Raw genomic sequence first — 13,701 nt, 5'->3', positions numbered from 1 at the left:
TGTATGATAGCACGTTATTATATAGCGTATACGTGTTATCACAGTATAACACATTGTGATTGATAACTGCCTGCAGCTGCTGACCATTGAATCCCCTGCATGTCTCGTGTCCAGGATTCTATCTTCCCTGCACTGTATGATAGCACGTTATTATATAGCGTATACGTGTTATCACAGTATAACACATTGTGATTGATAACTGCCTGCAGCTGCTGACCATTGAATCCCCTGCATGTCTCGTGACCAGGATTCCGTCTTCCCCGCACTGTATGATAGCACGTTATTATATAGCGTATTCGTGTTATCTTAGTATAACACGTTGTGATTGATTATAACTGGAGATCCAGTGATGCTGTGCTACACCTTACAGCCTGGACCATTTAGTCGGACAGAGCAATCAGTGGTAGCAGTCGACACTAATCTCAGTTACAAGGTAAGTATGGTTACCGTCTTGTAGTAAAATAGGTTATGCTGGGAGGTGGTGAGAAATAGGAGAAATAAAATTGCTAACTGGAGAGCTCCTAAAATACCAATGATTGGAATCATAGGGCAAACTGTGATTGTACAGTTATATTTACGCTGTGGCAACACTAACACTTTGTTTTGAATAGTTTTTATTTTATTCCCTTTCATAGGAATTTGACTTGGATGTAGTTGCCATAGTAAATGACACAGTTGGAACAATGATGACTTGTGCATATGAAGATCCAAACTGTGAGATTGGTCTAATTGTGGGTAAGTGTTTACTCTATAGACCTCACACTCCCAGTTTTCCAACACAGCGTAATGTTACATAGTCCAGTCCGGCGGCTCTCTTGCAGAGGCACTGAACTGTGAAAGCTTATATAGAAAAATATACAGTAAGGGTGTTACAACGCAGACTTGTTACTGTCCTGTTGTGTTTCAGGGACTGGCAGCAATGCATGTTACATGGAAGAGATGAAAAACATAGAAATGGTGGATGGAGATGAAGGCAGGATGTGTGTTAATATGGAATGGGGAGCATTTGGTGACAATGGCTGTCTGGATGATATCCGTACAATATATGACAAAGCTGTTGATGAATTGTCACTTAATTCAGGAAAACAAAGGTATGCTGTTCAGACATCAGAAAGGCTTCTGAAAATCTGATATATTTCATATATTTGATACATAGCATTTCATACTTTATTATACTTCATTAATATGAATTATTTTGCTTTTAGGTACGAGAAGATGATCAGTGGAATGTATTTAGGAGAAATTGTACGCAACATTTTAATCGACTTTACAAAAAGAGGATTTCTGTTCCGAGGTCAGATTTCTGAGGCATTGAAAACAACAAGTATCTTTGAAACAAAATTCCTTTCACAGATTGAGAGGTAGGTAACAGCCACCCATTTATCCAATCAGAATATGAGGATAAGTGGTGGACGTCATGAGTTTAGGTAGTACAGTATTTAGTTACACTAGTCTAGAACAACAAAACAAACTGTAAATACAGCTAAGGACTGGTAACCTTATTTAGTAACCTTATTTAGCAATTTTAGAGGTGAAAATTCTGAACCCAGTTTGACAGCTCTAAAAACGGAAACTTGTCCTCACTGTACATATCCTGGAGTGAGAATCATAGGAAAATACTTCTCTGCATTATCCAAGGGGAAATTCAGCCACCTAAAATTACATGACAAACTTATCATTGGGTCATCTGTAATCCTTTTAAATCCAATTACTTCATAAACAGAACATTTCATTGTATTGTTCTAAGCTGATACATATATGTAATCGGTATGGGATAATGTACACTGTACTGTATATTTATGAAAATGAGATGTCACCAAGGAGTTAAGTGGCCATATAAAGATATACGGCTGTAGGTTGCCTATACTGGGTATGGATTTCACAGGTAACGTCTGATATAACTTTACTCTGTAAGGAGTAACAATTCCTAGTATGGATCATAGGAGTGTCACAGCACTTATGAGTGTGCGCTTTCTCCATTTGAATTCCTTATATAATCACATAAGGTTTATATTATATATCGTGTCCATATTATATACTGTAAGTAGTATATATCTTTATACTTCACCAGCATTAATAGTGAATGTTTGCCATACTGAATATATGGTACTTGGTGTTGGTCAGTAAGAATACCTATATAAATACTAAATCTGTGATGTAAAAAAATAAAAAAAAGGGGTGAATACTATTTGTTGCCACTTTCAATGATTGTTGTATTGTAGTTTAACGCTTTTAGTGCTAAATAATTATCTTTTAGTTCCATTGGTTTGTTTCTCAGTGTTGTTACTGGTTCCTAGTGAATCGATAGGTTGTATTATCATAAGCATTGGTGCAGCTCACAAAATCACTCATCCTGTGTTTAAAGCTTTATACACATAATGTAGGTATTCATATATAGCAGTGAGTACAATGTAACCATTACCAGGCATTTGATTATGTAATTGCAGGAGAATGATAATTTAACTTACTAATTGACTAATTAAGCAACAGAAAACCTGTGTGTGTGTTGACTCAGCAGTCTAGACTAAGTCTGTGTCCAAATTGCCCCATTTCATTGCCAGGATTTTGCACATCTCTTATTTCATGCTAAGAAACTGTACATACTTTGATCCACATTTAGCGGAGCATATAAATAAGCATTGCAGAAAGACATGGGGTGATAACACAACGTGTTTCTTGTCCTGCAGTGATCGGTTAGCATTGCTACAAGTACGGTCAATCCTCCAACAGCTGGGTCTGAACAGCACCTGTGATGACAGTATAATCGTCAAAGAGGTTTGTGGCGTTGTGTCAAGAAGAGCAGCACAGTTGTGCGGTGCCGGCATGGCAGCTGTTGTGGATAAAATACGGGAAAACAGAGGCCTGGACCATTTGGAGGTCACAGTTGGCGTTGATGGAACTTTATATAAATTACATCCACAGTAAGTATAGATATTTTTACTAAAATGCTGTAATTCTATGATATATTTATTCCTCCATTCTACATGGTACAGTCCATGGGCTATTTTGTTTGTAGAAGCAAAGGATGCATTGAATCAATCTACCTTCCTTATCATGAATTAAACTTTGTACTTAACTGGGAGGGCATTGGATCTAGTTTGCATTGACCTCCTTCACCCTGTTCAGTTATTGTATAGTGAAGTCTCCTCCTGGACTGGTGGTAGTCATGTTCCCGGTAATGATAACACCGACAGTTAGTTTCACAACATAAAATCTCCGATGCTTACTAGCCCGACCATAAATAAATATAGACTGGCCTTAAAAATGACATGTGAAGTATCCAACAGTGTTTAGCTACATTCTGAAGACAAGAAATCACGACACAGCGTTTTGACATCATTTAAAATTGCGACCGTCATATTAGCCGTTTTAAAGTGGCAATGCCAGGTCCCGCTGCCTAACTCATCTAAGCTAAGTGTAAGTGTTAGGTTTAGGGTTAGGGGTTGGGCTAGGGTTAGGCCGCAGGACCCGGCATTGCTGCTTTAAAAACACTAATATGACAGTCAAAACGCTGAGCCGTGATTTCTGGTCTTCGGAATGTATCTGAACACTGTCGCCTGTTTTGCTTGGATAAAGCCAACACAGCGAAACGCGTGTCGGCATTATTGCTGTGTATGACCAATATTATTTAAATTAAATATGCTTTAGTCTAGATGAATACCTTATTGTCAGCTATAGAATTTTATACTGCCCAAACCCTGAGTTAGTCCTCCATTAGATAGTCAGAATTACCAGGTGGAAACATTAATAGATATATTTTCATAACCTTCTTTTACTTTATGAGAGTCAGTTATCTTTATTTTCATGTCCCCAGACAGTTTGTTAATGGAGCCCATGGTTGTATATGCACATATGATTATGTACAAAAGGACAGAAGGGTTATAGTGTTAATTTAAGGCCTAATAGGTCCTAGGTTTAAGGCCTTTAAAAAGGATAAATGACTCAACTGGAGAGGTGCCCAGAGCCTTGTACTTGCCACATGTTACTGTTTTTTGTTGTTGTTGTTGTTTTTTGTTTTTTTTTCAATCTGTTAAATACAGCAAATATATAGCAATTGTACAGGCAAAGAAATGTAAAATCTTCATATTACTCCATATAGGAGGAAGGGGAAGCATTGTGTTACATGTGAACAGTAAATATAAAATGTTACTACTGTCAGTGGTCAGTATGATCACAAATATGTTGTGAAGGCAGATCAGGGGCTCCAATAGATCAAGTGTCATCATAATTTGCTGGAGAACACTCTAGACTGTTCTCCAATTGCCTGTGAAAGGAAACCATTTCTGAAATGCGTATCAGGAGAGTTAAGCCACCAGTGGTGCCCAAATATTACATAAAACTGTACTGTGAAAAGAGTGTCAGAGAGATATTGGAAGATAAAGGATGTCTACCTAACACTAAGTATATTTTTATTACCCCTCCTTCAGCGTAGCAGAATAGAGGAGGGCCTACTGCTGGACCACAGTTGTGTCCAAAATGCGGCAAGTGATCATAGAATTCGCAGGATATCAAGAGTGGGGAGTTTATGTTATTAGATGACATCCAAATAGGCACATGACATCAACATAGTATCACCAATATTGGCAAAGCCCGTGGATTCAACCCACACCACTTGTGATTTCCAGCTTTAGCGTCTCCTTTGGCCTTAGAGGAAGATCTGCTCACTGATACTCTGTTGCCACCAGGACTTATACACAAAGTTACTGGTGCATATTTTTCAGGCATTATGAATAGACAACAGAGAAGAAAGCAGTCAAACCATCTTCGGTCAGGAACCAGTTTAGCAGTGGCAGTACAAAATTAGAAGGCAAAGGCAAGTTCAGAGCTGGAGAATTACAATCACAGTGAATGGTTTAGAGTGTGCATACAGGATAATAGCAGAATAGTGAGCACCCAGGTAATATCGTGGTGTAACCTATTAAGGCCAATGCTTACACGAGATTGGGCCCTTTTTAATGCAATTTTTGCCTATCTCAGGAAAAGGATGACTCTTTACTGATGACATTTGGTATAACTAATGTGGACACCTCACAGATAATGGAGTCTGAAGGTAGTTACTTTTACGTATTCCATTGTCAGAGCTGAAACACAAAATAAAATATCTTTCTTTTGCAGCTTCTCCAGAATCATGCACCAGACAGTTACAGATCTTGCTCCAAAGTGTAATGTGTCCTTCCTCCTGTCAGAGGACGGCAGTGGGAAGGGAGCCGCTCTGATCACCGCTGTCGGATGCAGACTTCGTGATGCTGAACAGAATTAAAAATTGGGTCATCTTGCTTGTGTTTTCCTGCCTTTTCCAGCACTTTCATTTCAAGCAGTAACTTTAACAGGGCAACTTCCAGCTGCACTGTCCATAGGAATCTAACCATAGGGAAATAGGAGACCATCGTATGAAGAGTATTATCTCCAGCATTGGCTGGTACTGGACTCCTGTCTGTATCACTCCCCAGCTAATACCACCTACTTGTAGGCCATTGATATCTGTTAATAATTTATTCTGTTATTTTATACTTTATTTATCAGTTTGTTAAGACATTTGTATAGTTGTCCTCTTTAGATTCACCAGCTTTACAGTTGACAGCGCTAGCAACTTAATGTAAAGCTGGCTTCTATCAGCCATAAGGCAAAAGTCTACAAAGTACTTAAACAAAGCCTGTTACGTTGTTTTATTTCATTACTACATATTACCATTGGTTGCGTCTTACAAACAGATGTAGTCCTGGTGCCAGGGGCAGTATCAGTTCCAGCAATCTGAGAGTTTATAGAATACACCCAAAATTCCTAAGAAAGCATAGGATGCACATGGTAACTCTTGTGTCATTGACATTTCTCATTGCTTGTATGAATAGTGTTGTGTAACTAGTATGTATCTATTCCACATGTATGTTTTGTTCTAATGTCAGGCTAAATACAACCTGTATCTGTTCATGGGAGGCCATTTTTTTTTTTTTTTAGCTGTTATGCTAATGCCCCCCAAGATCTGAGAGGTTGTCCACTTTTATATAAATATTTTGTTGCACTGTGATTGGATGTGTTGAGATAGGTGTTTTTAACGTCTGTGTTACGAAACAATGCCCGACATATTTTATTTAGGTCAGAGAAACATATTATGCCACACTAGATTCACTAATGTTATTTATCAAGTTAATAAACTTTTACAATGTGTCCTGACGTGTCCTTGTGTTTATTTGTTACGTATTGAGAAAATGATATTAAAAATGTGGAGTGAGGGTTGCTAAGGAGAAAGATGGATAGGTGGATGGAGGAAGTGATTAGCAATGCGAAGTCAACAACAAAAAAATACAAATCCATAATTAATCAATAAACAGCAAATAAAAATGGTTGGGGGCACGTCATGGCATAGAATCAATCATTGACGCTAATAAGAAATATGATCAAGCAGCAAATTAAGATTGGCTAAGCAGTACATAACTTCCATCCGCAATGATGCAGGTAGTCACATTGTGACATAGACCCACTTCTAACATTTAAATAGTTGGCGAGAAGGTTAATATTCAGCAGAGTTCTCATCTCAGGCTCTACAATATTTGAAGGTGTTTCCACTGCCATACAATTGTGTCCTGTAACTACCCTGTCTTTAAAGGATGATATATGAAAGGGATTCCAGTGTCCAAGAATAAGAACTGTCACAACATTGATCAATTAAAAAATAAAGAACATTTTTGCATAGGATATTAAAACAATAGGGCTGTGATGACGTAGCATAAGTCATGGGCTTAATCGTCCTTGACTGCCATTTTTGTTCTCAATATGGCAACAATTTTCAACAAGTAGGCATCTTGGCGGTACTAAATAGATGGTCATTTCATCCTTCTCTACACCTCAGTACTGGTGCTGTCAGTTGTCTTCAGAGGTCACAAAATAAGGCCTATGGCAACTGTGACAGAGTTATAGTCTTCTACGTCAGAGATAGGAGAAAGTGTCCATGGGACAATAATAGCCCGGGCAAATTACAAATTGTGCATTATGGGAGGGTAGCAAAAAAGAAGACTATTGTTGTGGTGGATAATTCTCTGTTCTAACGAGACCACAATTGAGCTTTTTGATATCAATGCTAGGGGCTCTTTGGGGCAAAATAGTTAAAGATATAGAAAAATCTTGGAAGAAACCTACCGCAGTCTGCAAAAGACCTAGGACTTGGGAGACAAATTGGGCCTGATTCATTAAGGTAAGTAAAGCAAAAAAAAATGAGTAGCTTTGCACCTTGGCAAAACCATGTTGAATTGGAGGGGGAGGTAAATTTAAAGCAGCAATGTTCTCTGACCCCCGGGTTTTGATTTTAATTTTGGATCTGGATTAACTTCGTGTTTTGGTTTTGGTAAAACCTCCCTCGTATGGTTTTGGATCCCTATTTTTTTTTCTAAAATCACGTAATTTGGCTCTTTTTTCGTTCCTACATTATTATTAAACTCAATAACATTAATTTCCAGTCAATTTTTGTCAAGTGACAAGAACACTACTACCCATGTTTCTGTGTGAGCAATGGTGCTGGGTCTACTGGGGAGGTACTTATGGAATCCAAAACCTGTGAAATCCGACAGCGCAACAATGATGTTTCACCTCGATTCAGATCCGAGGACGCTTGAAAGTACCGAGCCGGCTCGCGAGCCTACTCGGAACCCCTAAGTTCGGGTGGGCTCTGTTTTCAGAAAACCGAACCCGAGCATCTCTATTTAAAGTGTGATGGCAGATTTATAATTGGGGTAGTTCATGTCCTAGATCAACTTTAAATTTCAGTGTACAAATAAGCTATCAAGTATTTGTGTGCTACATGAAAAAAAAACAGCCAGCATTTAACTTATATGCAAAATAATATACTAATTTGCACCCCTTGCATTGTAACATGGTTTTGTCCTGGAGAAAACTCATTTTTTTACATTACTCTTCTTATTGAATCGGGCCCATTATGTTCAAACATCACAGAGCCAAAACATACAGGTAAAGCCATATTGAAGTTGCTTGAATACAAAACAAATCAATCCCCTGCAGTAGTTCAGCCAAAGTCCAGAGCTCAAACTCATCAAGAATCTGTGGTATGGTTTGAAAATTTGTTGACCTGATCGAACAATGTTGCAAATAGGAATGGGCAAAAATTGACCACCTGTGCAGGTGTGCAAAGCTGGTTGAAAACTAGCCAGATAGATTCCCAGCTTTAAATGCTCCAAAGGGTGCTTCTAACCAAGTACTAAAGCAAGGGGGTGAATACTGAACAATCAATCAATCAATGAGCTCCTGTTTTTTATTCATAGGAAAAAGCTTTATATTTTTTTATTTGATTTATAGAGTAAAGGTTTTGGGCTAGCTTTACTATAGGATGCTTTGATGAAAACCACAGTTTAACAACGCACCACATTACAAATCACCATCCTGATTTTTAACATGATAAAAGTACAACCCATCATATTTACTAAGCTATGGTTTGCCAAACCGATAAAAAAACTGCCAGAAAAACAGCCATAAAAAAAGATGGTTGTGTTAGGCTGACGGTCTGATCACCAACTCACAGAACAAGATGGCGGAGGTCTTCACCTATAGCAGCCGCCTTTCCCTTAGAGTATATATGCTCACCGGTACTCGGATGCCCCCAGGACTTAACTCCAGGGTAGTGTGAGTTGGTAATACAGGCCCGTAGGGCAGGCCAGGAGGCTGAATAGAAGGCAGCGGATAGTCAGACAGTAGCCAAGGTCAAGGCTCACAGGCAAGCAGAGTAGTCGGTAAACACGCCAAGGGTCCTGACAGGCAAAGTAGCGGAGTCCAAAGTACAGGCCAAAGGGTCAGGGTCAAGAGCAAACAGGCAGAGTCCAAAGTCCAGGCAGATGGTCACAACAGAAAATCCAACAGGCAGAGTATCCAAGGCCAGGATCCAACAACAAACAGCAGGTCAGCAAACTGGGTCAGAAGGTGCTATAACCAGCAGGGAGGCTAAGCTTTCCCTGCCTTAAATACTTAGACCAACCAATCAGGACTCATCCCTGAAATTACACACAGGCCAGTTTAATTTGCACATTAATCAGCCCACAGGCTGAAGATCCGCACATGCGCCCGGCTGCTAGACTTGCCGGGGCGCATAGAACCGAATTCGGTGTCCGGCCGTTGCCCTGGCAATGATCGGCCCGAACTTCCGGAAGTGACGTCCCGACCGTCGCTATAACGAGAGAGGGGGCCGCGGCTCTCTAGCAGGTTGTGAGAGGCGAGATTGCTCAAACACTGATTTATCTTGCCATTCAAATCACCATTGACTTAATCATTATGGGGGGCAATCATTATTTATTGATTATGTGTTAAAATAATTTATATCTATCTACACACACATGGCACTACAATTGCCACTATGCATACGGGTGCAAGTGCTTGCTGGAACTTCTAGTGTGCAGTATAAATGATGCCCCCATCATGAAATAATTATTGCCTCGTGCTAGCAATCAAATATTATTTGTCCCTTAATATAATTATATATTGAAATTGCCCCCAAAATATAATACAATAATATTACCCCTTAATATAACAAAAAAAATAATTTGCCCCATATGTCCATAATCAATGGTGCCTCCTCTTATGTTCTGAACAAGATAGCTCAAACATCATGACTAAACCGTCGGGGGATTAGGTGTGAAACCACCACACATCACCAGAGGTTTAACATTACAGACTCAAACCGACCATATAGTAAATGCAGCAGTTTGGAGCACTAAACCAATGGTGTGTGGCTGTTTCAAACTTCTGACAAACACAATTTTTAGAAAATCTATCCCAAATTTCCGACTAAATCCATATGGATTCCATGATGTAAGAAAATAAAATGAAAAATGCCATAGGGGTGAAAACATTTTGAGGTTCATGTTTAGAGCTTATAATATTCTCAATTTGACTATGAATGTATGGGCATTTAACACAAGCTTTGTCGACAAATTTGTAACTGGAAAAATCATGTTGCAAGGGGTGCAAATGCATTTTTTACATGCAAGAAAAATACTGCACCATCCCTCAACTCACCACCACATTACTTTAATATATGTTCCCAAGTGAACTAAGAGCTTGATTCATTAAGGAATGCAAAACTAACGTAATTACTTGATAGATTATTTGTACACTGAAATTTATATATGATCTTGTACATGCCCTACCCCAACTATAAATCTGCCATCGTATTTTAAATTTACATCCCCCTCCAGAGCAACATGGTTTTGCCAAGGTGAAAAGTTACTCTTTTTTTTGCTTTACTTTCCTTAATGTATCAGGCCCTAGAAGTGGATCTGAAGAAACATCTCTTGTTGAATACTAGTGTAGTACGCTCTGCATATACAGAATATTGAGGCAGATAAAACACACTGCTGGATACATATAATACATATGGGGAATATAAAGTCCAGGCAGAATCCATAGAAAGAAAAAAAATAATTATTGTCACCTGTTAATAAAAATGTTTTTCCATTAAATACATTTATCAGGATGTTTATTAAGTTCTACTGTACATAAGATGCATTTTTACAGTTGCTCTTGACCTCAAACACATGTTCTAGCATCCATTCGCAACCGTCGTCTCTATCACTCTGCACTTACACCTGTCATGTAGCTGGTACAAGTGATACGGCTGAAAGACACGAATCTTAGAGATGCCAAAAGCTTGAATTGGACGCTGCGTGAGCTCAAACTTGGCACACCCTTACTGTACATTGACTACGTGAATACTATCCCCTTCCCATTGCTCCCGGTTGTCGTAGGCTGTCGGAAGTGTCATTAACGTGCAAACATGAATTGCGTTCTTTGGTGTATGTTTTAATTTTGCGCAGTGAAAAAATTCAAAATACGCGTTTAAATGGACTTATGTTCTTTATTTAAACAGGCCCTAAATGTTTAGTTTTGAGTGGAATTGGCCTTTATTTGCAGGTTCTAAATTTATTTAAATATCATGTTCACAAAACTTATATTTTGTTGTTGTGTTTTTTTTGTGATCATATAACATAGGGAGTGAGCCATGCCCTCCCCGTAACACATTTCCTCCTATCACCAATGTAGTAAAATCCTCCCCGTTCCACTGTAACACCTCCCATCACCAAGGTTATTATTATTATTATTAACCTTTATATATAGGGTGCCACAGATGGTCCACAGCACCATAGACAGGGCAAACAACACAAGAGTACATGAGGTGAGATGTGGTTACCAGAGGAGAGGGGGGGGTAACACATCCCCCATAACACAGTCCCACTCTGTAGTAACACATATCCCCCATCACCTCTGTAGTAACACATCCCCCCATCACCTCTATAATAACACATCCCCCACTGATGTGAATGAGTTCTCTGTACAGCGCTGCGGAATCAGTGGCGCTATATAAATAAATGGTGATGGTGATGATGATCACCTCTGTAATAATACATCCCCCATCACTTCCGTAGTAACACCTCAATCACCTCTGTAGTAACATCCCCATCATCTCTGTAGTAACAAATTTTATGAATGGCTCGGACTGTCTGGAGCTGGGGGAAGTTGGTAATGCCACTGCCACAGTGGAGATCTGCTACAATGCTGGACAGATGCAGGAGGTCACCAGGACAGAAATACTAAAGTGGTATTTTTTTAACGGTCTTCCAGGCCACATTGTATATATCCTGCTTCCTAAGGGGGCCACAATAAAAAGCCTTGCAGGCCCTTTATATACCCACAGTCCACATGATGCGCATTAGTAGATGTAACCTACAGACCTCCCCAGTTCACCCGTTCACCAACCAGTTTCTGTGCTTGTTCTCCAAGCTATTATCTTGACATGTTTTTGTCACACAAAATAGGAGCAATCACATTACAGGTGCCAACCTAGTTGCATTTAAATCACAATTGTAAACGGCTCTCTATGTTGAGATGGATATAGAATGTACAGGATTGTGAACCAGTGTCATCCTAAGAAGTGTAATGTATTTAAAGCTAGTACATGACTAGTACAATTCTTCTTCCGATAACAGGGATTCCAACTCTTTTTATGTAATACCTCAGACTGCAAAGTTGACAGATATGCTGCAGCGGGCCATTGTCACAAACAACAGACAGCAGCACTGCATCTATTATAATTGATATTGATTGGTATTGGCATCTATTGGTATTAGATTGTATATGGTGATTAATGCACATAATTGAAAATTTAAAAAAATCTGCATTCCTAATATAGTACAATGTTGTGCATGTGAATCATAAGATAATAACACAGTAGATATCTATTCATATAAATGAATATTTTATTACAAATGCACTTGTTTGCAGAAGCCAAGTATGTACATTAACCATATACAGATGGTTGATATGACTGCAGAATCTGTCTCATTTCTTTAGCGCTGCAGAACTTTAGAATGAGTTGGCTCTCAATTCATGTTACTATGGCAACATGCTTGTGTTCCCATGTTTAACGCCTACGCATACAATTGTTATTGGTTAATACTCAAAAAGACATTTTCAATTTCTGTCTCTGTGTGTGTGCTCTTCCCTAGCAGGTGACTCATTGCTAATTTTGTACTACCTGCAGTTTACAATAATCTGTTGCATAGAGTTTGAGAAAAACTGTAACATTGCAGTCTTCCACCCTTATAATGCATTGGTTTCCAGTCGATCATCAATGAATTCCTAACAGTTAAGGTTTTGGAGTACTCCTGCTGGCATAAATATTAAAATTACTTATATAAAAGAGCCATGCCCTTATAGTGCACTGGTAAAAACTATTATAATATTATAATAGAACTACTATGAGAAGTCCTGGTATATTTACTAAACTGCAGGCTTGAAAAAGTGTAGATGTTGCCTATAGCAACCAATCAGATTCTAGGTATCATTTATTTAGTACTTTCTACAAAATGACAGCTAGAATCTGATTGGTTGCTATACCGTCTCCACTTTTTCAAACCTCAGTTTAGTAAATATACCCCCTGGACTTATAAGGAGTTATTTACTAACAAAGTGTAAAAAGTGCAGTAAGGCTGGTTACCCATTGGCGTTATGTTTGTGACAAATAAAGCAAGTGTGAACTGCATGTAAATATGCATATAAAGCTAAGCTATGCTTCTGTGCATATGTTAGATATGTGGATATTGTGAGTTAAACCTGCAGTTTGTATGCAGTGGACGTGTCCGGCATGGAGCTTTTCCTATTCCTTTCAGTGACGCATGTAGTTTAATGGGTGTCCAGCGTGTAGAAACCACACTGAAATTAATGGGAGAAGTTCAGCTACTAAATACATTTTTTTATTTTTTATTTTTTTTAACAAATACATTTTTTTAATTGTTTTTTTATATTTTTCTTTCAAAGGGGTACAGAAAAAAAAGGGGGGGGGGTACATAGTGGGAATGGAACACAATAACACCAAAAGCATACAAAATCAAAGCAGTATCTTCCTGACTATTTGCCAAATATAGTTTGATAGTTTGTTTTTTGTTTTTAAATCTTCCCCCCCCAAAAAAAAAAATCTATTACCTGCACCATCTGCATATGGTCTGGACTGGTTACCATAAAACTTTGGGACAATAGGTGTAAAAATGAAAACCAGCACCAAGTCGGGCAGTACAATTAAACAAAACACTCCCTTGTACCATCATAATCCAATGGGAATTATTGCAGATCAGTATAGAGATCAGTAGATATCAACTGAATCACTATTAATCTGAGGAAAAGAAACAATTATCAGTGCTGTGCAGCTCC

General features: G+C 38.6%; 1 protein-coding gene across 1 annotated transcript in view; it reads left to right on the top strand.

Moving 5' to 3' along the window:
- The window catches only part of LOC142161161 (hexokinase-1), a 37,440-nt gene extending 31,275 nt beyond the window's left edge, over window positions 1-6,165 (top strand). The window contains exons 14-18 of the mRNA XM_075216470.1: window positions 636-735; window positions 908-1,091; window positions 1,206-1,361; window positions 2,688-2,921; window positions 5,116-6,165. Of these exons, the coding sequence (XP_075072571.1) occupies window positions 636-735; window positions 908-1,091; window positions 1,206-1,361; window positions 2,688-2,921; window positions 5,116-5,260 (819 nt within the window). The 3' untranslated portion in view covers window positions 5,261-6,165. The remainder of the gene's footprint in view (window positions 1-635; window positions 736-907; window positions 1,092-1,205; window positions 1,362-2,687; window positions 2,922-5,115) is intronic.
- The last annotated feature ends 7,536 nt before the right edge of the window (window positions 6,166-13,701 follow it).

Source organism: Mixophyes fleayi, chromosome 6 (assembly GCF_038048845.1).
Source record: "Mixophyes fleayi isolate aMixFle1 chromosome 6, aMixFle1.hap1, whole genome shotgun sequence".
In the NCBI taxonomy this organism is placed as follows: Eukaryota; Metazoa; Chordata; class Amphibia; order Anura; family Limnodynastidae; genus Mixophyes; species Mixophyes fleayi.
Note: the sequence above shows the minus strand (reverse complement) of the source record. Positions and strands in the feature narration are given on the sequence as shown.